The sequence below is a fragment of the Trachurus japonicus genome, chromosome 12 (genome assembly GCF_045865225.1).
Source record: "Trachurus japonicus isolate A0001 chromosome 12, Traja_1.0".
Lineage (NCBI taxonomy): Eukaryota > Metazoa > Chordata > Actinopteri > Carangiformes > Carangidae > Trachurus > Trachurus japonicus.
The window spans coordinates 5,382,991-5,407,192 of record NC_140918.1 but is presented as its reverse complement, the minus strand read 5'-3'; the positions used below and the strand labels follow the sequence as shown (position 1 = coordinate 5,407,192).

At 41.8% G+C, this 24,202-nt stretch overlaps 3 protein-coding genes and 1 long non-coding RNA gene across 5 annotated transcripts; all 4 read left to right on the top strand.

Annotated features, from left to right (window-relative positions):
* The first annotated feature begins 4,405 nt into the window (after nucleotides 1–4,405).
* Nucleotides 4,406–17,087, top strand: LOC146976930 (single-strand DNA endonuclease ASTE1-like). Of its 2 annotated transcripts, none has more exons than XM_085792382.1 (4): nucleotides 4,406–5,660; nucleotides 5,748–5,958; nucleotides 15,993–16,128; nucleotides 16,223–17,087. In XM_085792382.1, exons 1-4 carry the CDS (start codon nucleotides 4,416–4,418, stop codon nucleotides 16,410–16,412), a joined length of 1,782 nt encoding a protein of 593 aa, XP_085648508.1. In that variant the 5' UTR covers nucleotides 4,406–4,415; the 3' UTR covers nucleotides 16,413–17,087. The 2 variants fall into 2 exon arrangements, with proteins under 2 accessions (XP_085648508.1, XP_085648509.1); XM_085792383.1 differs by lacking the exons at nucleotides 4,406–5,660; nucleotides 5,748–5,958 and adding exons at nucleotides 11,856–13,106; nucleotides 13,213–13,423 and having other exon boundaries at nucleotides 16,223–17,079.
* LOC146976931 (uncharacterized) lies at nucleotides 6,059–8,036 on the top strand. Its single transcript, XR_015037189.1, has 3 exons — nucleotides 6,059–6,318; nucleotides 6,408–6,835; nucleotides 7,940–8,036. It is a non-coding gene; the product is annotated as an uncharacterized LOC146976931 (long non-coding RNA).
* Nucleotides 17,088–19,075: 1,988 nt separating the features above from the next.
* On the top strand, nucleotides 19,076–20,846 carry mocs2 (molybdenum cofactor synthesis 2). The gene is made up of 3 exons (XM_085792698.1): nucleotides 19,076–19,187; nucleotides 20,462–20,586; nucleotides 20,704–20,846. The coding sequence occupies exons 1-3, from the start codon at nucleotides 19,176–19,178 to the stop codon at nucleotides 20,828–20,830; spliced, it is 264 nt and encodes an 87-aa protein (XP_085648824.1). The 5' UTR covers nucleotides 19,076–19,175; the 3' UTR covers nucleotides 20,831–20,846.
* Nucleotides 20,537–23,080, top strand: LOC146976928 (molybdopterin synthase catalytic subunit). The gene is made up of 6 exons (XM_085792697.1): nucleotides 20,537–20,586; nucleotides 20,704–20,846; nucleotides 20,941–21,054; nucleotides 21,160–21,316; nucleotides 22,737–22,860; nucleotides 22,959–23,080. Exons 3-6 carry the CDS (start codon nucleotides 20,943–20,945, stop codon nucleotides 23,052–23,054), a joined length of 489 nt encoding a protein of 162 aa, XP_085648823.1. The 5' UTR covers nucleotides 20,537–20,586; nucleotides 20,704–20,846; nucleotides 20,941–20,942; the 3' UTR covers nucleotides 23,055–23,080.
* Nucleotides 23,081–24,202: the final 1,122 nt, after the last annotated feature.

Sequence of the window (24,202 nt, the reverse complement as noted above, 5' to 3'; positions counted from 1 at the left end):
TCACTCATTGAGGCATGTAAAGTAGCTAAACATTGAAAAAGCTAATACGTGTATTTCGCACCTGGAAGCTAATTTGTGCCGTTGAAACCTTGAACTGTACGGCTTGAAGGAGACGGATAAAAGGTTTTTTTTGTTTTGAGAGGGGGTGTTAAGGAATAATTTCCACATGCTTGTTAATAGAAGTTTGAACATTATCTTTATCTTGATGCTTTCATTTCATACTTTTATAATAGCTCTTAGCAGGCACGTGCACACATAGGGCCCAAGGAGTGCTTGAGCCCCTGCGCTTTTTGCCTCGTATTAAAAACTGCCCTTTTATGTTTTTTTCTTTTTTTCCCCAATAAATAAATACATTGCTGTTGTGCATGGGGATGTAAACAACGGCGCTGTAAATGCCACGGTTATCTACCGTACGCATTTCCTTGTAATATACACGGTATTGCCTATGTACGTTGGTGTGTGTGTGTTGTCCGCTGCTGCTCCGCTCTGTCTCTCACTGAGGGGCCGGGCTGCCCTGCGGTGCGCACTCCCTCACATGCATGTCCAGAGAGAGAGACAGAGAGAGGGAGATACAAGCTGCGGCCTCATCGATAACTCCGTGTGTTGCACATAGATAAGATGTGACAGTGGAGCAACTTAAACCTTGTGAGTTATTGCCACCAACATAACTTCCTTGTCGGTTCTGACCAGTCGCCGTCCACTTATTCAACCAGCTTATATGAGTCATATTTCAGAAAAGCGCCCATTTGTGTTTGTTTAGCTCACTGCTTGTTAAGAGTTAAGCCCCACCCCCTCCCCTGTCAGCATCAGCACCTGAATGTAGTGAACAACAGCAACAGGAGGAATCTACAGTGGTTGTGAGGGGCAAGGACGCTGCAAACTCCACAACACAACATTTTAAGGAAAAACACGCTGCAAATGTCACAACACATTAAGGAAAAACGCACTGCAAACTCCACAACACAACACATTAAGACAAACGCGCTGCAAACTCCTCAACACAACACATTAAGAAAAACGCGCTGCAAACTCCTCAACACAACACATTAAGAAAAACGCGCCGCAAATGTCACAACACAACACATTAAGAAAAACGCACTGCAAATGTCACAACACAACGGAAGTGTTTTCCAGGGGGACCATAATCAGAGACGGACCCACATCCTGTTGCCGGTCTGAATCAATGAATGTTCAAACCCATCTGTATTAGGACCATAGAGGACGAGTTTTTTTCAAAGAGGTAAGTGTTCTTTTAACAGACTTGTCAATGTTCGATACCACAGTGGCTGTGCATCACTTTCAAGTGTCCCTTGGAAACACTTCCGTTGTGTTGTGACATTTGCAGCGCGTTTTTCTTAATGTGTTGTGTTGTGACATTTGTAGCGCGTTTTTCTTAATGTGTTGTGTTGTGGAGTTTGCAGTGCGTTTTTCTCAATCTGTTGTGTTGTGGAGTTTGCAGTGCGTTTTTCTTAATCTGTTGTGTTGTGGAGTTGGCAGCGTCCTGGCCCCTCACGGCCACCGTAGGAATCACTCACTCAGCTTGATTTCATTGACTATTTGAATTAGTTTCCAGATATAGTTACCGGTAATTGTGACGTTGCTGTTGTAAATATTGCTGCTGTTAGCAGTCACAGTATTTCTTGGTTTTGTCACATAGTGTAGCCTGTACTTCTATTTTGCACTTGCACTCACATGATTTTTTTTTTCTGCAAGCCATGTTACCCACTACGGAAGCGCAGAGCTGTCACACTGAGAGAAAAAAAACGGCTCAGTATCAGGTAATTACGTGAAAGGTTTATTGTTATAACAATATCTTTTCACGTTATAACGTGAAAGTATCACGTTATTTCAAGATATGAAAGTATCACGTTATAACGTGAAAGTATTACGTTATTTTGTGATAAGATGTTTTCACGTTATAACGTGAAATTATTAATATTTTTTCATGCGATTAAGTACCCTCCCCAATATGTGGTTATTTTTATCCAAATGACGCCTGTTTGGAAGTTTAAAATAACCACATATTGGGGATCTAAACAGTCTAACATCTAAACATAATCAGATCTAAACAGCGGCCGGGCTGCTGGGGTGGGCTGGCTAACCAGCGTCGTCATTCCGGTAGCCTAGCACCTATCAGCTAGGTGGAGCTGCTAGGCTACCGCCGCACGAGCAGACCATCACAGAGGCAGCAGCCGAGCTACTGAGGTGGTTGGTCGGATGACCTACGTCGTCATGCCGGGGGAGACCGGGATGACAGCGGAGGTTAGCCGGCCGACCACCAGCCCGGCTGTGATCCACTTGTGCGGCGGTAGCCTAGCAGCTCCACAGGTAGAGCTTCACTGCTCCGCAAACTTCCAAACAGGCGTCATTTGGATAAACTAACCACATATTGGGGAGGGTACTTTATCGCATGAAAAAATATTAATAATTTCACGTTATAACGTGAAAACATCTTATCACGAAATAATGTGATACTTTCACGTTATAACGTGATAATTTCATATCTTGAAATAATGTGATACTTTCACGTTATAACGTGAAAAGATATTGTTATAACAATAAACCTTTCACGTAATTACCTGATACTGAGCCATTTTTTTTTCTCTCCGTGTGACAGCTCTGCGCTAGCCAGGCTAGCGCCGCCTACTGGTTCCGGCAAATTTCATTTGCCTCAACAATGTAGTCAGGACACTAGCAATGCGTTTCGGTTTGCTCCGTCCGCTCGATGACGTTGAACTCAAGCGCTCAAGATTAACCTATGAGCTTAACCGGTGTATAGCACACGTGACCACCAAGCAGCAGCGATTAGTTGAAGCAAATGTAAGCAACCGCCTCCCGGAAGCAAACGAATCCCTATGGCTCAGGTTCAGACGCTTTTTGAAATGTAATGAAATAAGCGGCTGATGCATCAGGCTAGCTCTGCGCTTCCGTACCCACCCAATACTAGCCTCAGCCTACCAGTTCAGAAGTCATGACTCTGTTTCAGGAAGGTGGGAAATTGGTCCAGCAGGTTGATTGCAGTCCTGAAGGCGTGCAGGCTTTCTCTACCGACTAAATAGTAACTGTAATTTAATTTTATTTATTTATTTTGATATTAAGGCCTGAAAAAAATTGTACATACTGCCCTTTTCTGATGTTGAGCCCCTGCCCCTCTATAGTCATGTGCACGTCCCTGGCTCTTAGGGTATTAGCCTTCCATCTAACTTCTGTCTAAAAAAAAAACTGAGGGAAAACGGCTCTTTTTGTTGATGATGGTGTTATGATACTCTGTAAAGCCATTTGAGACAAATTATTTGTTAAAATGGACTTAACAAATAAAATGTTCTTGCCTCTTGGATTCTTTTTGTGATGTATCACTTGCTTACAAGTAACTTAATTACAGTATGTTCATGTTCTTTTAAAAAGGTTTGCCGTTTTCAGCTCCATGTTGACACATTTGTAGAGACCTTAAATCCTTTCTTTTAGTGTACAGTTTGTGTTTTTTACACTTTTAAATTCAACATTAAGCTGCATTTCCTTTCCTCACCACTAGAGTGAGTCAGACAGACTCCCATGTTAAAATGACATCAGGAGCGATTTATATTTATCATTTGTGTTGTCGTGTTGTTGTTATGTCTTGATCGTGAATTGAAGACATGGGTTCTACACGGTTTGGGGCACAGTTTGGAGTCCCAGTAGTTAGATGTTTATGTATGTGTTATTATGTCTGAAAACAAATAAAGATATTGTTGGGGGGAAAAAATGACATCAGGTACAGAAACATCTTTGGTCTCTACTGATCATTTCCTGTTAATACAACTGATCTGTTTACAGTTACATAACCAGTAAATGTGTGGAGGACTAAGGGGAGCGGGGCCTCTTTGACTGACAGTTGGGAGAGTGAACGCTGCCACAAACCAGCTCCACACAGGCCCCTCCTCTTTGACCATATTTGGGTTATCTATGTTCTCTGCTTTACCTCTGCAAAGAGGAGGAGCGAATTAATCACTGATCAACAGAGAAAACATACTGAAAAACCTTTTGGAAAACCTCCAGAAAAAAATGTCTGGATTTTATTAAAGCATTGTTGCATTGCAGTATCAAACACATGAACATTACTTAAGTTATATTAACTCAACCAAGAATAACACTTCTCTTTAGACCCAGTGTATCCCACACATAGACCAATGTCCGCTTTTTTTTCCACAATATTGTTCCGTTCATTCATCTCAGCATAGTGCTCATAGCTCATAGCATGACACTGGTGCACAGTAAAAAGGAAACTTAATGAAACGAAACTTAAGGAAATGAACCTCCCTCCCACTGGTCCTGCCAGTGTGCGCATGAACCTATCGTCAGGTCTGTATTTATTTATACCGCAGCACAGAACAAAATCCACACATCAGCGTGAGCCTTTTAGGAGTCTTGATGAAATCATGGGGATTCTAGGGTTGAAGAAACTGGTGAATGAATCAGGCATCTTGGAAGACATTGGATTATGCTGTAGTAAAATAATTATTGATGGTTCCAGTCTGTACTATTGTTTGTATTTTCACTCAAACCCAAAACTGGACCAGAGCCACGGTGGTGATTATTCTGGTTTCAAAGCTGAAGTCTGTCGCTTCTTTAAAGCTCTGGCTGACTGTAAGATCTCTCCACGTGTAGTTTTGGACGGAGGCTCAGATCCTGAGAAGCAGAAATCTCTGGAGTATCGCTTGGAATATAAAATAGAAAAAGCAGTGAACATAGCAAAGGGTGAGCAGCGTCGAGGAGATGACAGACTACCATCACTCATCAAAGACATCTTCAAACAAATCCTAATTGAACGACGAATACCATTTTCACAGAGCTTTGGTGAGGCAGATGCAGATATTGTTCATTTGGCAAATAAGTTTGGTTGTGCCGTCCTGTCTGATGATTCAGATTTTTACATCTATGACCTGAGAGTCGGTGTCATTTCTTCTTATCCTTGGGAGTTTCAGTGGAGGACTCCTAGACAAGGAAAAATCGCTGCCAAACGCTACATAAGGTCACAGTTCTGTGAAAAATTCAATGTAGGTGCTGCTATTATACCAGTCTTTGCTTCAGTAGCAGGAAATGACTATTCAAGACTAGAGGACAAGGGAAAGTTTGTAGAGAGACATCCTCAGTTGGTCCAACAGCAGCCAAGGGTCCAGCGGCTGCGAGCCATACTGGTGTTTTTGAGAGGTTTAGATCTTTCACAGCAGGAGGACACAGAGCAGAAACAGAACCAGGCTGTGACAAAAGCTTTACGGTTTGTTGGAGAGGAAGACCCGGATAGATTCCTGAGCTCTATAAGCACATTCCAGAGATCTATACGTAAATACAACATTCAATCTAAGCTCACCCCTCCCTCAGCTGATCTACCTGAGTGGATGTGTGAGCTAATTAGTGAAGTCAAACTGAACACCTTCGTCATAGATGTTATCTGTCAGAGACAGATCATGTTGACTCCACTTGTGGACGACTTCTCTCAGCCCAGCAGTTACTGTGCTGCTGGACGGATCCGACAGTTCTTCTATGGACTGTTAATAGGACAAGAGATGTGCACCGAGTTTGACAGAGACGGAGAAACAGTGAGACAACAGGAGGTCAAACCTCTGCTGCCCAGAGTCAGTGAGGAGGAACTGACCAACCTACGCCGAGACGGTCCTTTGCAGGTACTGAAGATAATGATTAACTATTACACTGAATGAGCACATGATGAGTTCCTCTGGTCCATAATGTCTATCTGTCTGTCCATTCAGACCCCTGAAGGATTTTGTCTCAAGGTTTTTCTGGAAGCTCTGGACTCTGAGACCTTTGACGTTGGAGACGTCTCTGATAACATGAAGCTTCCACTCTGTGTGACCAACTTCTGGTGGAGATATCGACAAAAGAATCACGGCTCTGATGAAAATATCCATCACCTTCAGGCCCTGTTACTGTGGTTTGTTTGTGGAAAAGACTGTGGTCCAGGTACGTCTGGTCTAAAAGTAGCTGAGCTTTAAGGTCTTTAAAGTATAAATATGATCAGTCATTAGAGACAAAGTATACTTTTAGTCTGGAGTCACATCTGAGTCGGTAATAAGTTGCAGAATCAACTACGTATCAGTGGTGAAGTGTAGAGATGCTGATGAGCAGATGAAACCAAACATGATGATGATGATGTCAGTCAGTCAAATATTTTCCTGTGTTTGTAGATGGTGCAAAGATCAAAGGTAAAAGACCAAAGCCAGATGTGGCTCATGCTTTTAACCAATGGCAGTGCTGCTTCATCGCGAGCCTCCACCTGAACCAGCTGCTGGGTCGACCTCTACCAGAACCTGATTGTGCCCGGTACAGTAGAACTTACACTGATGTTTGATTTGCTGAAAACAGAAATGTAAAAGCTCCAATGAGACTCTGACTATGATTGTCTCTGACAGGATTTACCATGGACCTGTGGTTCACCAGCTGGTGGATGAACTACAGGGACGTTCCTCACCTGAACAACTGGGCCTGAAGACTGAAAAACAGCAACAGTTATTCAGGAATTACCAGACAAAATGTTGTTGGTTGGAGACTTAGGGTTCCTGGCAGGAGGTGAAGTGTAAAAACCAAAATGAAGATGAATCATAGTAATAATAAGTGATCAGGGTTCATGCAGGTGCTTTTTTTGTTTGTTTAGAGCAGCTGTAGATACATGAAGAAACACTAGACAAAGACTTTATGTAGGATCTGTAGCAGCGTGTTAGGGAGGAAAATAAGCCATCCCATTATATTTTCTTTTTTTCATAAAGTTTCAGTTATTCAGGTGTTGTTTTCTGTAGTTGTCACAGGATGATCGGTGCTTCGGTCTCCTGACATGGACTGCGTTTACATGCACTTCAGTACCCCGATTTCAATCGGGTTTTTTAAGTACCCCGAATTTGTGTTTGCGCATGTAAACACCATTTCCCGATTCCAGAAATCGGGATAAGCTCATATCCCGATTTTGAGAAACCCGATTTTGCTGCCCGGAGAACTCCGAAAGAAACCAGGATACTGGAGCATGTAAACACAGTACCCCGATATCTGAAAGCTGCTCAGCCAGCTGACGTAACCGTTACCATAGATACGTTACGTAACAAAATGGCGGCGACAACAAGAGCGCATTCTGGAGCGACGAGGAGACTATTACGTTTTTTTGTTAGTTTTTTTCATGCGAGAAAGTCACTGTTTAGTCCCCCAATGTGCGGCCGGTTTATCCACATGACGGCTGTTTACAAGTTTGCTACGACGTTTTCCGGAGGAGTGAAGCTCCCCGTGTGTGAGCTGTGACCGGGACATCACAGAGACAGCAGCCGGTCTCCTGACGTGCTCGGCCGGCCAGACTACTCCGTCACCTCGGGAGAGAAGACGGTCGTTAATTAACTTACCCGTAGGTTTTAGATGTTTACTGCCGGCTGGTTATATTATTTTTAGGAGATAAATGCTAGTCTCATTGATGAAATCTAATAATTGTGGCAGTTGCCTTAGTTTGTTTGAAGTAAAAGTGAAGCTTCATGTGTGTATTAGACTGAGGAGCAGCGCTGCCTGGAGGCTCTGTCGCCTAACGTGTGTACAGAAATCACCACTTTTACATCAATAAATGCATGTTTTACAATGAACCGATCAGTCTGCATTGAATTTACCTTTCTTTTATTAAGTTATATAACATGGCAGCATTTTTAATTTGTAAATTTTCGGACCTATATTTCCTAGTAGTTGCGCTTCCTGTTGTAAATAATAAACATGAATGAAACACACATACGTACGTAAGACGCAGTAATCAGAAACCGGTATACTGTATTTATCATGTATACAGGGATACTGAATAGCCGGGTTTCTCTAACTTCATGTAAACACCATACCCCGAATTTGATCAATAATCGGGGTACTTAAAAAACCCGATTGAAATCGGGGTACTGAAGTGCATGTAAACGCAGTCACTAAGAAGTTTAGAAGATGTTAATCCACATTGTGAACATTTAAGGTGTGTTTTGTTAATTGTGTAGATTGTTTTTTTTGTACCTGTATCCCATAGACTGCATATAAAAGCTTTATCCATTAATTTTTTGGAACAAACATTTAACCAGCTACTTCGTCAACATGTTTCACGCTCCTCCAGTAAAAGATAAACTTAATTCAGGTGTGTAACAGGTCCACCATCAGTCCACCATTGCGAGCCTCCACCTGAACCAGCTGCTGGGTCGACCTCTGACAGAACCTGAATGTGCTCAGTACAGTAGAACTTACACTAATGTCTGATTCGCTTCATCTAAACCAGACATGTAAAAGCTCCAATGAGAACGCTCTACTAGCAAGGCCGCCAGCAAACTTGCATTTGGCGCCACCTACTGGACTGAAGGAAGCAATGTACTCTGCTTGCATTACACAGGGCAAAGTCGAGAATAGAATGATGCTTATATATTATGCTTACCAGCCATTCGGCATTGTCATGAAATATGGACGACTGACAATTGTGAGACAGAGACCCAACTTGCATAAAATGCATTAATGGTAATTTATGCATTATTTATTAGGATTTACGGGAGATTTCCTGATAGTAGTGATCATACACGGCAACAGCAACCATCTTGATGTAAATAAATTATCTTTGGCCGATCAAGTGACCGCTCACAGCTTTCGCATTGGATTGTGATTTGTTTCGCTGCCCTGCCCTGTCTGTCTGCCATGTCACTGGCCTTCGATTGTTTGTCTGGTCTTGGATCTTCGGTCTCCCTGACTTCGTCTCCAGCCAGTGGTACTGTGTCCTTAAACTGAACTGTAAGTTTATTACCTACTCTCCTGAGTATTTGTTATGTTCAGCCCAATGAAACTGAGCTGGTCTGTCCATGTGCTGCAGTCAGATACTGGTACCTGTTAATTGTTAAACATGTAAAGATACTGTAAAACAAAAATCCTGTGACTGATAATGAAATGATAAATGAATTCTGTCCTAAAATTATATTGTGTGTGACTCATTGATACAGGTGTTGACCTGAACATCAGCAGAACCTTCAACTGAACCTGAAGATGGAACCAGTGAGCAACGAGATGCTTCTTGAGATCTCTGAGTTAATGGACACACTAATTATAAATGTTAATTCATTCATCTGTCAGTTTGACAGCAGGGCGGTCAGGATGAGGAGGATTGTCAGAGACTTTCAGGAGATCGCTGATAAGTTCAGAAAGATGCAGGAGAAATCAAACAGAGTCAGAACAGCAGTAGCTGTTGGTGCAGGAGTTGCTGTTATTGTATTTGTTGGACTCATTGGACTATTATTTGCTCCAATTACTGGAGGACTGAGTTTAGTGTTAACAGTATTAGCAGCAGCAGCTGGAGGAGTAGCTGTTATTTGTGCAAATATCACAAAAACGATGAAAGAGAGAAATGCAGAGAGAGTAGAAAATCTGGGAGAAGACTTAATGAGCATCATTAAGCCAATGAAGAGAAACCTGGAGAAGATAAAGACTGTGTGTGAAGAAATGAAGTTAAAATCATTTGAAGTTCAGGCTGAACAAACTCTGAATGACATGGATGAGTTCATCATGATCACCACTATCTCCATGATCAACATGAGAGAAGAGAGAAGAGGAGCTTCATTAGAAACCTTCCTCATCCTGTCAGCTGATCAGTGTGAGAAGGTCATTAATGAGCTGAGGAAGATGAAGGACAAAGTCAAAGTCTTCACAGAACAGTAAAGAGTCAAAGTCTCTGAGGAGACATCTGATCTCTCAGAGCTCCACGAGACGCTTCCTCCACCTGTCAACCAGAGAAACACCTGAACTGTGTCAGGACTGGACCTGGACCGTCCTCTTCTTTAGGTTCTGGTCCAGTTATCATGTCACTCCTACACTGATGACACTGATGAGCTTCTCTCCAGAGGACAACACCATCTTTCACCAGAGGAGGAACTTAGGCCTTCAACCTTTTCATCATCGTTCTCTCCTCTCAACCTACCAAACAGACCTGTGGTGTTTACTGTTTGTTCCTTGTTTTGTATCTTGTTTTTTTTAGGTGTATTTTAGATTGTTGTGGAGTGGCTGAAATGCTTGAACATAAGGAGTGAGGACTGTGATAAATTGGTCATCAGACCCAGAATATTGATCACACCTGCAAGTGAACAGTTATTTTTACTGAGTGAACCTGAACAACCCAGATGCGAAATGTGTTGTTTGCTCAATAAATTTCAGTGAAGTCATTTCAGTGTGTGGTGGTTTATTTAGATTTTTCATTGTAGACCTGTTGTGGTGTTTGGAGGCCACTCTGTGTCTCTTTGGTTGGACTCAGTTGACTCCAGGACCTCCCTCCATGATCCTGTAGCAAACCAAACTTAACCTGCTCACTCAGTTCTTTCTATGGTGTAGGTGATGATGAAGAGTGCTGTGATGATGACTCCTTGACTGTCGAAGCTTCATGTGACCAAACCATAAGGAGATAAAAACCTCTGTGGACTTGGAGGCCAATGAAAGAGGGAAACAAGGGCGCTCAGGTGGGTCAACCTATAGCCATGTAGGTGTAGTATTTACAGTGACGCCTAGGGTTTGAACCCGACTGCTGCAGGTCATCCCCACCACTCTCTCCCCAGATTTCCTGTCCCTCACACCTCATCATAATAAAAGACCAAAAATATGCCTTAAAAAATAAGAAAGAAAAAAGACAAAAACAGGGCCCTAGGCAAGAGTGACCATAGGGGCCCTCCCGGTCCAAAAACACCAGGAAGATCATTCAATACAGAAATCTTTTTTAAATTACAGAGGTGCAAAATCATGTAAATACAAAGACTAGAAAACTTTACATAAAATATACTGTATAACATAACAGCCGTGTTATCATGTCCTGCTCATCTTCCTCAAGGCCCCCCTCAAGACCTGAGGTTGATAGTGTTATAGAAAAAATACTCACAATGTATAAACGAGTATACACGTACGATAAATGTTTCAGACAATTATTTGTGTTATTGTATTAAATCAGATAATCTAATGATAGTGGAAAAGCACAATGTATTTGGTCAGCTGGCTTTATGCTTTTGTATGCAAGAATTGTGCATGCTACACACAACATTAAGATCTGTATGGAATAATTTATGAATTACTTCATTTGCAATAACAACTTCAGTGTTCCATGTTAATATTTTTGTTCAATGTAACATTTAGGGTATAGGCCAACCAGAAAATTCAAGGAGATATAATATCTTCCTCTTCCAAATACAAATTAGTTACTAGTTAGCCTACTGTTAATTACTGTTTAAATAAGCTGTTAATGTGCAGTAAACTTATGCTTGGTGAGACTGGGACGAAGTGGCATCATAACTTTTGTGAGATGATACACGTTTGGACTTACCACTTTCTCATTTGATTTTTTCTTTATCTTCTTGTTTTTTTGTTCTTTTTGCATGCCCTGAATGATCTACTCCCTTTGTTTTTGCTTCTGTTTGATACGAACTGAAAGCACGGCAGAAAGCCAACAAGTCTGGGCCCCATAATGGGGATTCCAAACGTGTCGCTGCAGTGTCTATGGTGATTTCAGGTTGTGTCATTGATATGGATCAATATCGGCCGTGTCTCGTGGGGTCCCTTAACAGCCACTAGCCAGTAACAGCTAGTAGGGGCCCTATGCGGGGGTTTCCCGATGCATCAACGTTGCAGTGTCTAAAGCAGTCCAATCATTTTGTTATTGATAAGGACCATTGACCAATGTCAGCCCTGTCTTGGGGCCCCTTCCAGCTCGGGGCCCTAGGCAATTGTCTGGCTTGCCTGCCCCGTTGCGACATCTCTGCTGCCAGTGGTAAAAGGAAACTTAATGAAACGAAACTTAAGGAAACTAAACTCAAGGAAATGAACCCTGGTCCTGCCAGTGTGGGCAATGCGAGTCTTTCAGGAGTCTTGATGAAATCATGGGGATTCAAGGGTTGGAGAAACTGGTGAATGAATCAGGCATCTTGGAAGATTTAGATTTACATGACAGTCTAATGGTCATTGATGGTTCCAGTCTGTACTATTATTTGTATTTTCACTCCAAACCAAAGCTGGACCAGAGCCATGGTGGAGATTATTCTGGATTCAAAGCTGAAGTCGGTCGATTTTTTAAAGCTCTGGCTGACTGCAACATTTCTCCACTTGTCGTTCTGGACGGAGGCTCAGATCCTGAGAAGCAGAAAAATCTGAAATATTGCCTGGAACATAAAATAAGGAAAGCAAAGAAAACAGCAAATGGTGAGCAGCGTCGAGGAGATGACATCCTACCACCACTCATCCAAGACATCTTCAAACAAATCTTAATTGAAGGAGAAGTACCGTTTTCACAGAGCTTTGGAGACGCAGACGCAGACATTGTTCATTTCGCGAATAAGTATGGCTGCCCTGTCCTGTCCAATGATCCAGATTTTTACATCTATGACCTGAGAGGAGGTGTCATTTCTTCTTATCCTTGGAAGTTTAAGTGGAGGACTCCTAGAGGAGGAAGAATCTATGCCAAATGCTACAGAAGGTCACAGTTCTGTACACAAATAAATATAGATGCTGCTCTTATTCCAGTCTTCGCTTCAATAGCAGGAAATGGCTATTCAAGACTAGAGGACAGGGGGAAGTTTGTAGAGAGACATCCTCAATGGGTCTCAAAGGATCCTTGGGTCCAGCGGCTGAGGGCTATACTGGACTTTTTGAGAAGGTCAGATCTTTCACAGGCGGAGGACACAGAGCAGAAACAGCAACAGGCTGTGACGAAAGCTTTACAGTTTGTTGGAGAGGAAGACCCGGATAGATTCCTGAGATCTATAAACAAATACATAATTCGATCTGAGCTCATCCCTCCCCCAGATGATCTATGTAAGTGGATGCGTAAGCTAATTAGGAAAGGCACACTGAACACCTTTGTCATAGATGTTATCTGTCAGAAGAAGATCATGTTGACTCCACTTGTGGACGACTTCACAAGGCCCAGCAGTTACTGTGCTGCTGGACAGATCCGACAGTTCTTCTATGGACTGTTAATAGGACAAGAGATGTGCACTGAGTTTGACAGAGACGGAGAAACAGTGAGACAACAGGAGGTCAAATCTCTGACGCCCGGGGTCAGTGAGAAGAAACTGAGGAAACTGCGCAAACATGGTCCTTTTGGGGTACTGAAGATAATTGCTAACTATTAAACTAAATGAACACATGATTAGTTCCTCTGGTCCATAACGTCTGTCTGTCTGTCCATCTGCTGTCCTTCCATCCATTCAGGCCCCTGAAGGTTTGTGTCTCAAGGTTTTTCTGGAAGCGCTGGACTTTGAGACCTTTGACTTTGGAGACGTCTCTGATGATATGAAGCTTCCACTCTGTGTGACCAACTTCTGGTGGAGATATCGACAACAGCATCACAGCACTAATAAAAATATCCACCACCTTCAGGCCCTGTTACTGTGGTTTGTCTGTGGAAAAGACTATCATCCAGGTACGTGTAAATAAGTGGAGGAGATGGCTGAGGTTGGGTTGACTCTGATGCCAGAGCAAATAATTAACAAACTTAAAAAAACTGAAGAAGGATACCAAGACAGCAAAAAAGCTTTGAGTAATGCGGAGTACATCCTCCCACTTTGGTACCGCTCAAACTGGTGTGAGCGTGAGCTGGTTTGCCAGAAAGCACCAAGGTTCTGAGACTCCAAAAGGAGCCAGAACCAGAACCAGAACATTTGGTTCTGGTTGAAAGATTGTTTGTATGAAAGCAACTTTAGTAACCTGATGGTTCATGTGACCAGAGGCCGCAGGTGAAGATGTTTGCGGGTGAAGGTAAACAGGACCTATGTTGGCGGCAAGGTGCAGGAGACAGTTCCTTATACTCACAGCTGATGTGTCAGTGCAGCCACCATCTTGGTGCACAATGCACATATTGGATTGTGGAAACAGTTGGAGAACAAATCTGTTGTCCTCACACTCATAGAAGAATGAAGAATAGAATAGAATAGGTACTTTATTGTCATTCAAAATACACAGTGTGCATAGAACGAAATTTCGTTTCACTGACTCTTGGCACAAACAGAAATATATGTATATATATATAAATAAATTAAAAAAACAAGACAAGTGAGGTTGATCGGTCAATAAAGTGCTCTATGTGCATATGTGCAAAAAGAATACTATTTTATATTTAAAAGGATCACAGTCAGGGGCGTCACTAGGTTTTAAGGACAGGGGGGGCTTAGCCCCCAGTAGATGCACAGGATGTGAACGAATGTAGTGCGCAAGCACAAACTTTCACAATGGCCCAGAAAAAACACAATATTTAGAATTTAGAGTACATTTAGAGTATTGAATCATGGGCTAGTTGAATCTAAGAATTCAACTACTTTTGAATTTTACCGTGTAAAAGTAGATGCTAAAAAAAGTGAACCTGAGTAATTTTTCAGGTGTTTGACTATCATGAATATGTCCAGGTGGACTGGAAAACTAATTATATTTCACTAGTAGCCTGTGTCATAATGGTTATACACTCCATCCAAATACAGCTGTTTTTGGCTCATTTTGATTTCACCCAGACCTCCTCACATTTTCCAATTCAAATAAGACCAGACAACAGAAATGAAGTGCGACTCCAACTGGAGCAGATATTTCTGGTAAAGAGTGCACTTTTCACCCTAGAAACCCCTTCATCTTCTACACAACCAGGACCTTCACAAGAAATTTCAGATTTTTTTTTTTTCTGAGCTGAAATAGACATTGGGGGGTTGTGCAAATGACTGACCCTGAGAATCATTTTAATTTGAATATTCTGCTTTTATTAGTAGTTTTATTTGGACTAGGTTTAAAAATATATATATATATATTTATACCTAGCCTATATTGTTATCATGCTGTTTTTATATATTCCGGTGTCTTACCTGATCTTCTGCATCTTCAGGGCATGTCTCAGTCTGGCCTCTCCCTACAGCATTTCTCTCCCTGTCTGTCTGTGCTGCCTGCAGTGTCACCAGATATCATTAGTATTTTAAATTAATCCATTAAATAATCTGTTTTTACTGCTAAATGTTATTTTCTTTAACACAGCCAAGCTATAAAGTACCAGATGAATGTTACAGTAACACATTACACACATACACAGCACATGAGAGAGAGAAAGAGAGAGAGAGAGAGAGAGAGAGAGAGAGAGAGAGAGAGAGAGAGAGAGAGAGAGAGAGAGAGAGAGAGAGAGAGAGAGAGGAACACACACATGATGACAGGAGTGTTCAGGATCCCCGTTTAAAAGTTTTCCCCACCAGAATCTAGCCGAACTTTGGAGCATTATTTAGCCCGTTTTCTGACAAGCTATCATGCCATGGCTGGTACCAACAGAAGCCTAGCATCTCCTGGTTTCATATAATATCTGTATCTTCACTCTAGCTTCAAAACTGATCCGTTTACAATGCAATTAATATTTCACATGAATTCAAATTTTATCGCGGTCATTTTGACAACACTGCTATTTAGAGATGTAGTAGCTTACTGTCCGATGCCTGTTAGTCCTCTTTTAGCCACAGGTGGACTGACTCTCTCCCTCTGTTGACATCAGAGCTCCTGCAGCCCGTCACTGCAGGCTCGGAGCGGAGCTTCAAACAAGCCGCCGCTACATGGGCGCAACCAACTGACAGCTGGGAGGGGGGTGGTCACACACTCAACAAACTAATTAAATTAAACAAATCAGAAATAACAAGAGACAAATGCGGTGACAGCTGGGGTTCTTAAAAGGAGAATATATGTCACATATATCACGCTTCAGCCCCCCTAAAATAGGCCTAATGACGCCACTGATCACAGTTAAAATGTTAAAAGGATCACAGTTAAAATGTTAAACATGTTAAAAGTGGCATGTGCAAAAGTTAAGAATTTCAGCCGTATTGGAGGTTCAGCAGTCTTATGGCCTGGGGGATGCCACACCTGCTGCTGTGTTTAACAACAGGTTCATTACACTTACCTGATGGTTCATGTGTCATGTGACCAGAGGCCACTGGTATGATTCAACTGTAAACTCCAAATGTTTGTGTTTGTAGATGGTGCAAAGGTTGAAGATGAAGGACCAAAGCCAGATGTGGCTCATGCTTTCAACCAGTGGCAGTGCTGCTTCATGGCGAGCCTCCACCTGAACCAGCTGCTGGATCGTCCTCTACCAGAACCTGATTGTGCCCGGTACAGTAGAACTTACACTGATGTTTGAGTCACTTCATCTAAAGCAGAAATGTAAAAGCTCCAATGAGTTTCTGACTCTGATTGTCTCTGACAGGATTTTCCAAGGACCTGTGATTCATCAGCTGGTGGATGAACTTAAGGGAGGTTCCTCACCTGAACAACTGGGCCTGAAGAAGAAGAAACAACGGAAACAGTTCGAGAACTACCAGACAAAATGCCGTAGCCTGGAGGATTGGGAGCTGGTGAAAAGTAAAAAAACAAAAAAGATGAATGAGAGGAAATGATCAGGCGCTGGTTTTATTTACTCAGGTGTTGTTTTCTATAGTTGTCACAGGATGATCGGTGCTTCAGTCTCCTTAGAGGACGTTCATCCACATTGTGAGTGTTTATGGCAGTGTTTTTCAACCTTGGGGTCGGGACCCCATGTGGGGTCACCTGGATTGCCTAGTAATTGATTAAAAAAATACTCATAAGATGATTTTTTAAACTAATTATTATTCTTTTTAAAATTATGATTAAAAACACCACACACAATCTTAAACAACTGTATTCTATACTTTCACTTTAAACTGAGCATCTTCATTGATGGCCACGATCACATGGGGTCGCCAAAAATTTGTAAAAATGTCAAAATGGGGTCACAAGCCAAAAAAGGTTGGGAACCACTGGTTTATGGTGTGTTTTGTTAAATGTGTCGATTGTTGTTGGGTTTTTTTTGTACCTTTGTCGATTCATTTCTTGGACATTGTTATTTTTGGGATGTAACTGTGACACAGTCCAGCCAGAGACTGAGGAACATTTAACCAGCTACTTCGTCAACATGTTTCAGGCTTCTCCAGTAAAAGTTAAACTCAGACTTCACTGGTTTTAATTCAGGTGTGTTAACAGGTCATTATGTTTTAAACTGAACTGTGTTTCACAGACTTTCTGCTCTTTGATTCACTTCTCTGTAAAATAAAAAAAATCATTCAACCCCTCGCTTTGGTTTTCCTCCAAACTGTCCAACACAGAGGAAACAGGTGGAGCTGATGATGGAGAAATTTGTAATTTGAGGCTTGTACCTGTAGACACAGATGAGTTCAAACACATTATAATAGTCAGGGTGTTCCTACCTGTTCCACACTCATCAGCCTCACCTGCGGTCACACCTGTGGGTTCTCTTGTGACTCCTCCACCTGTTCACACACAGCTGATACAGATAACAAAGCTGTGTGTGTGTCTGCAGCTCAGATGAAGCTGAATCAGGCCACTTCACCTGTGAGTGTGACTCCACCTACTGACCAAAACCTGTCATAATAGTGCACAGCTGTAATCCCAGAGTAGGTTCTGTTATATTTTATTAACAATAAACCTGATGCCAAAAAAGTTTTCTTTTTTTTCAACTCTAAACTCTGTCGTCTTGTTGCATCTCTTGTGTCTGAAGACTAAATGTTTATTTGCATCTGTTAGAGTCAAAATGTGGTTTATCAATATTATTTAAAGTAAAATGGCAGTTTGTCCTGTTTGTCGCGTCTCCTTCCACGAGTTTTCACGAGTTGCCGCACAAGTTTACCCGAGTAAGGAAAACGAATTTCATTGGTCGTTATCAAGCGGGCGGGATATTCAATGTCTGGGGCGAGACCGAGCTCGGTGTGTGTGTGTCTCAGACGTTTGATTGACGGAGGACGGATCCAATATCAGTGGCTGAGAGCAGGCTGACGTATAATCCGTGCGCCTGCATCATCCAATGCGGTAAAAAAACTACCCCACTTTCATCACAGATTTACTCGAAAATAGATTTTTGCACAAAGTTTGGCCTCCATCGTCTGATAGATGAGTTATTACACTAATGCTAAGACCCACAGTCTTGAATCGAATTCAATTTTCTTTTCTGAACACCTTTAAAAAACAGAGCAGCCGCGCAAATCCAATAAAGTAGGTGCTGGACTTAAAAACAGATAGGCCTAACCAAGATAAACAAAAGGAAAAAGTCCGCACAGTCGAGCTCCCTTTTTAGTGCATTTATTTAGCACATCCAACACGTTTCCAGCCACATGCTCTTCTTTATTCAGGCTTATTGAGCCTCTTCAGTGTGAGCATGTGGCTCGAAACTTTGCTTGTTGGATAGATAGATAGATAGATAGATAGATAGATAGATAGATAGATAGATAGATAGATAGATAGATAAGCTTTATTTCGGTGTCCACAACACAATAAAAATAAAGAGACAATATAAAAATACAATATTCATTACAAAATTACCCGTTCCCCCTTGACAAAATTAAAAGTGTTGGGGACCACTCAAAAAGAGAGTTGTGAGACACCAACTAATAAAATCATGAATAAAAAAAAACGCACATTATAGTACCATACAAACAAAACAAACAAAAACAAAACAAAACAATTGTTTTATGAACTGGAACTCATGAGAGACAGTCTTCTATTGAGGATGAGGTGGCAGGCTTTGGCACATTCGTTAATGCAGTGTTTGCCAGCTACAATTACACACAATTTATTCATATCATCAAGATCATTAAAATTACTTAGAAAGTGTACTAAATAGATCAGCGCGAATGTCCCTATAAACACAGTGCAAAAGAACATGGGCTTCTGATTCAATGGAGCCAGAGTCACATAAAATACAGTAACGTCTCTCCACTGGGGTGTTTGTGTATCTACCAGTTTCTATTGCCAAAGGAGCGACTCCACATCTAAATTTAGCAAGATAACTTCTATGTTGTCTTGAAAGTAGATTCTTTACATAATGGATGCGCAAAATAAATGCACTAAAAAAGGAGCTCGACTGTGCGGACTTTATCAATATTACAACTTACCACATGTTGTCCACTAGTCCCTTTCTGGTCCAGCAGGTCGCGCCAACGCTGAGTGTCCGCCGCCATTACCGGAAGAAGAAGAAGAAGAAGGAGGAAGAGGAGGAGGAGGAGGCAAGAGGAAGAGGAGGAGGAGAAGGAGGAGGAGGAGGAGGAGGAGACATTTCGCAGCCACTCGGCGGAGGAGTCGGTCCACGGCTCCAGTCACGTGTGCGGAAGCCGCAGCCTCCTTCCTTCATGTCGGTCCAGGTGAGTTTTTAGTTTAGAAGTTTTTACACCTGTGAGTCTGACGAAGGTCCGCGTGACCTCGTTTCGCGTCCGTTAAAGCCCGCGTGCAGCGACAGTGCAGTGCAGTGCAGCGTTTTAACGAACTAGGGACTCGAACCTGGACCAGAGGAGGTCAGCTGACTGACTGGCATGACAGGCACGAGACCCCCCCCCCCCAACCCCCCTCCTCCTAATGTTTACTAAAGTTAAAGGGTTAAGAAGAGCAGCAGCAGGGTTGTGTGTGTGTGTGTGTGTTTGTTTGTTTGTTTGTTTGTTTGTTTGTTTGTCACTCAGTGGGTTAGTGACAGTTTTTCAGTCAGAAGTTTAGATCTGATTCTTTTTAATTTTTATTGCACAAATAGTTATGTACAAACATCCATGGCATACAGTCCTTGACAACACAATAAAGGAACAGGTTCATATGAGATGAGAAAGTGGGAAAAATAACAAAACAAACAAACAAAAAAAAAGGACATAAACCAGGGTATGTTGCCCTTAAATTTTGAGACAAGTGCAAGAAAAATTTGAGCCCCCTTGGCGCATGTGCAACCAGTAAAATTTGCCGTTTTTTTTTAATTTTTTATATTCATACACTGGTGAAATGTGGAAGGGGCAACTCTCTGTGTGTGAGGATTATGAATGAATGAATACAAAATGTCAATATTTGCTTTGCAAGTAGATTTACATTGTGCACCCCTACATTTTTTTTTTTTGCTTGCGCTCCTACATTTTTAAGTTAGGGAGTTCACTGTGATCCTGGTAAAAATCCTGGCTTCTTCCTGCTCCTTTTCATTTGTGGTGTTATGTTGTAATGCAGTGTGTGCAGGCATGTGATGTATGTAATCCATGAATGGAATAAATTGAGATGAAATGAAAATCTTACTTATCAATAATACAAAACAGTTTAATGTCATTTTTCTTTTTCATAAGATTGAGGGCTTTTATGAAATGAAGAAATTCGTTATGAAACATAAGAGACGAGGAGACGATTTTAGAAATTTACAGTTGTGTAAAATTTACCCAGGATGAGAATATTATTGTTGATTGTTCAGATCTGAAATCAATGAGACAGGTTCAGTGTCTGTTACCATGGTGATTTACCCTGGTAACCAACTCATCTGAGCTTACCCGAGGTAACCACGGTGACCTGAGATCCCGTGCTTCAGAGCTGGTGGTAGGAGGGGTCAAAGGTCAGAGGTCAGGTCTGGATCATGTACTGTGAAGATCAAATCAAGTGTGTGTGTGTCTGTTCTCAGGTGTGTGTGTTGTACTTTGCCAAGAGTGTGGAGCTGACTGGAGTGAAGCAGGAGGAGTCCGTTACCGTGCCGACGCCAATCAGCAGCCGCGACCTCTGGAGTCTGTTGCTACAGCGACACCCGAGGTAAAACACACACTGGTTGGCTGCTGTTCTCCTGACCAGCCAATCGGATGACAGAGGGGGCGGAGCCTCAGAGCACCTGTTCAGAGTGAGTGTGTGTGTGTGTGTGTGTGTGTGCAGACTGTCCATCCTGCAGGATCAGGTGGTGCTGGCGGTGCGTCAGGAGTACGTTACCATCGGCGACCAGGTGGTAACCCTGGGAGACGGGGACGAGGTTGCCGTGGTGCCACCGCTCAGCGGAGGATAAAAACTCAGGAGAGACGGTGACTGATCAACGATTAATCAAAGATCAATACCGATCTATGCATCAGCTCATTTTCATGTGACGTTGTTTCTTTCTCTTTTTTGTTTTCCCAGAGATGACGGAGGAGCGGAGAGACGTCTTCAAGCTGAGCCGTGATTGGCTGTCTGTACAGGAAGTGGTGGACGCCGTCAACAGCGCTTCCTGTGGCGCCGTGTCCGTTTTTATAGGTAAGAAACAAAATGAGTAAAGTTTATTCACAGACGTTGAAAAAAACACTGACAACGTGTGTGTGTGTGTGTGTGTGTGTGTGTGTGTGTGTGTGCGTGCGTTAGGTACGACTCGTGAAGACGACGTGGACGGCAGGAAGGTGATTGGTCTGGAGTACGAGGCGTATGAGCCCATGGCCCAATCAGAGTTCACCAAACTGTGCGCTGACATCCGAGCGCGATGGCCGACGGTGACGCACATCTGTGTCCACCACCGACTGGGGTGACGGAGAGTTTCTCTTACTGACGGTTTTATTAGTTTGTTGTTGTTAAACCCTGAAGTGGAGGCAGAGACGGGAATAACGGCGTTAGAAAATAACAGCGTCACTAGTTGCGTTTCCATCCACCTTTGTTTATTCGCATTTTCAAAAATTGCGAATAAATACTTGAATGGAAACGCCAGAAATTCGAAAAAAGGCAGTAAATGCGCATAAAAGTTTATACGCTTGGAGGGGGTGGATTTGTCAGCGTATCGATTAAAGGAAATGCGACTTTTTGTGATGGAAACAGATTATGCGAATTGAGGCAGAGTTTGTGGGTGAAGCTGCTGGACTTCACCCAGCGACGTTCAAACAAATGGAGAACGACGCCCCGGTGCCCCAGCTCTCGTCTCTGCACCCCGCGACACAAACGCGCTCCGTAACCCATAATCATTTGTTCATGACAGTTAAGACTACACAATCACACGCCGTAACATCGTTATGTAACGTTATCCACCGCTACATTTATTGATTTTTCACCGGCTTCGTATGTAAACAGATGCACATGGGCGAGAGGAGCATAACCAAAACAGCAGAAAAGCGAGCGGACTGTCACAGTTCCTACTGTCTTTCTGTGTAAATATCTCATGTTACAACATGAAAACCTGCAGCTTATATTCAAATGCGGCCTATATATGTATTTTCTTTAAAAATTTAGCTGGTGCGGCTTATACAGGTGCGTCTATAGTCTGGAAAGTAAGTAAATTGTCCATGTTGTTGAGTGTCAGCTGAGTGTCAACTGTTGGATACATTCACGCTCTCTTCAAAAGTCCCATCACAAAATAATACACCTGTTAAAGCGTTTACGTTATATACAATTTTTTTTATTAGGCCTAAATCAACTGGTAGGAAAAAGGACTACATACTATTATCTAATTTGTGAAAGGATTTCTTGTAAAAAGGGGTAGACAACATATGTTCACTTCTTTCTTTCCCCTTTTATTCAGGAGTTGCATTATTGTTGTGTTTTGTGTTTTTAGTTGTTTTCTTTTCCTTTTTTCGATAAATTAAACAAATACATAAACTAAATGTAACTAAACTAAACTAAAAGACGCTCATCTAACTAACCACCTCACTCAGGCTCCGCGATGTGCTGAAGAGGCGGAGTGATACAGTGCGTTGCGGAGGGATACTGAGTGAGTTGGTTAGGTTCCGAAAAACTGGAAATTAGGCGGGCGAGTCCAAGTCATTTTACATATTTGAGTGTTTTATAAAAAAGTAACATAATAGTTACTTTTCCTGGCGTTTAGTTACTTTGATAATGTAGTAATTAAGTTACTTTTTGGGGAAAGTAACTAGAACTAATTACTTTTTTTAAAGTAACGCGGCCAGTGGAGGTTGTGGGTTTAAGGTGAAACTCACCTGTGAACGTCGTCCCCTCAGGTGGGTGAAGGTGGGCGAGGCCAGCGTTGTCATGGCGATTTCGTCTCCCCATCGCGGCGACGGGCTGCAGGCGGTCCAGCACTGCATCGAGCAACTGAAGGCGAACGTCCCCGTGTGGAAGAAGGTAGAGGGAGGGACCGGGGAAGATGATGTCACAATTGACGAGTGATTGATCGATTGATTGTGTTCATTGATCGTTGATCGTGTGACTCTGACCAACAGGAAGTGTACGACACACAGGAGGCGAGCTGGAAGGAGAACGCAGAGTGTCCGTGGTCGAGTCACAGGACGAAAAAGACGGAGCCGCTGGATCAATAGATTATCAATAAACAATAATTAAGGTTTATTGATCTGGGTCCTCGAGTCATTAATTCATCAGTGTGTCGTGTTGAGAGCAGCTGCACCACTGTGAGCACAGATGACATCATCAGGGTGGGATGATCTGATTGGTCGTCATCACCCTGGTGCAGTCTGGTTTATTAGGAACAACTGGAACAGGTGTGACTGATTGTTTTTTTCACTTTTTTAATTATTGTTTTAATTTTCTTTCTTTTCTTTTTTAAAAAAAAAGTTTTACCACTTTTTCTAGAATTTTTTTGAGAAATTTTACCAGTGTCTTCTCAATTTTCCTGTTGTACTTTTTACTATTTTTTTAAAAAGAAATTTTTACCACCATTTTTACTAGAATTCTTTAGTAATTTTGCCACTTTCTTCTCAATTTAAAAAAAACCTTTTTACTATATACTATTTTTACTTTTACCACTTTTTTTTTTTTATTATTGTTTGACTTTTTTTTTTTTTACCACTTTTCCTAGAATTTCTTTGACAAGTTTTACCAGTTTCTTCTAAAAAAAATTTAAAACTTTTTTTTTTTTTGAAATTTTACCACCTTTTCTGATCAATTTTACCAGATTTTTCTAAAATGTACCACTTTTTTCTAAGATTTTAAAAACTTTTTTGTTTATTTATTTTTTTTGTGAGAATTTTTACCACTATTTTCTAGAAATGTTTCAACTTTTTTGGAGAAATTGTACCACTTTTTTCCCCAGAAATTTCTCTATAATCTTTCAAAAGTGTACGCCTAGCTTAAACGTACATTGATTGTTTGTGTATTTATGGTGTTTGCTTCAAAATTTTGTCCAATGGGGGTCCGTGATATAAAAAAGTTTGAGAACCACCCGTCTATGTGATTACAAGTATAAAAGCAGTATACCCACTACAAAAAATTAGACTACACCACTGGGTGTGTCTCACCTGACTTAAAGCAGAAGTAAGTGGAATATTTGTGTTAATATAAGTCTTAAATAGTTATATCTTCAGACAGCAATCACTTACATAGAGTGTTTGGTCTGAAACACGGGTCTGTCAGTCACTCTGCTCTGCTGTAAGCCGAGGAGAAAAATTTCCTTGTATCCTACAACCTTTATCCAATGAGGAGAGAGAACGGCATAAAGGGGCGGTCCTCT

Excerpts from the sequence above, each read along its gene's own strand:
- LOC146976930 (XM_085792382.1), top strand. The coding sequence starts at position 4,416 with ATGGGGATTCTAGGGTTGAAGAAACTGGTGAATGAATCAGGCATCTTG. Across the intron at positions 5,661-5,747 it reads GCCGAGACGGTCCTTTGCAG|ACCCCTGAAGGATTTTGTCT; the intron begins GTACTGAAGATA and ends CTGTCCATTCAG. Across the intron at positions 5,959-15,992 it reads TGGAAAAGACTGTGGTCCAG|ATGGTGCAAAGGTTGAAGAT; the intron begins GTACGTCTGGTC and ends TTGTGTTTGTAG.
- mocs2 (XM_085792698.1), top strand. Across the intron at positions 20,587-20,703 it reads TTGCTACAGCGACACCCGAG|ACTGTCCATCCTGCAGGATC; the intron begins GTAAAACACACA and ends GTGTGTGTGCAG.
- LOC146976928 (XM_085792697.1), top strand. The coding sequence starts at position 20,943 with ATGACGGAGGAGCGGAGAGACGTCTTCAAGCTGAGCCGTGATTGGCTG. Across the intron at positions 21,055-21,159 it reads CGCCGTGTCCGTTTTTATAG|GTACGACTCGTGAAGACGAC; the intron begins GTAAGAAACAAA and ends TGCGTGCGTTAG. Across the intron at positions 22,861-22,958 it reads ACGTCCCCGTGTGGAAGAAG|GAAGTGTACGACACACAGGA; the intron begins GTAGAGGGAGGG and ends TCTGACCAACAG.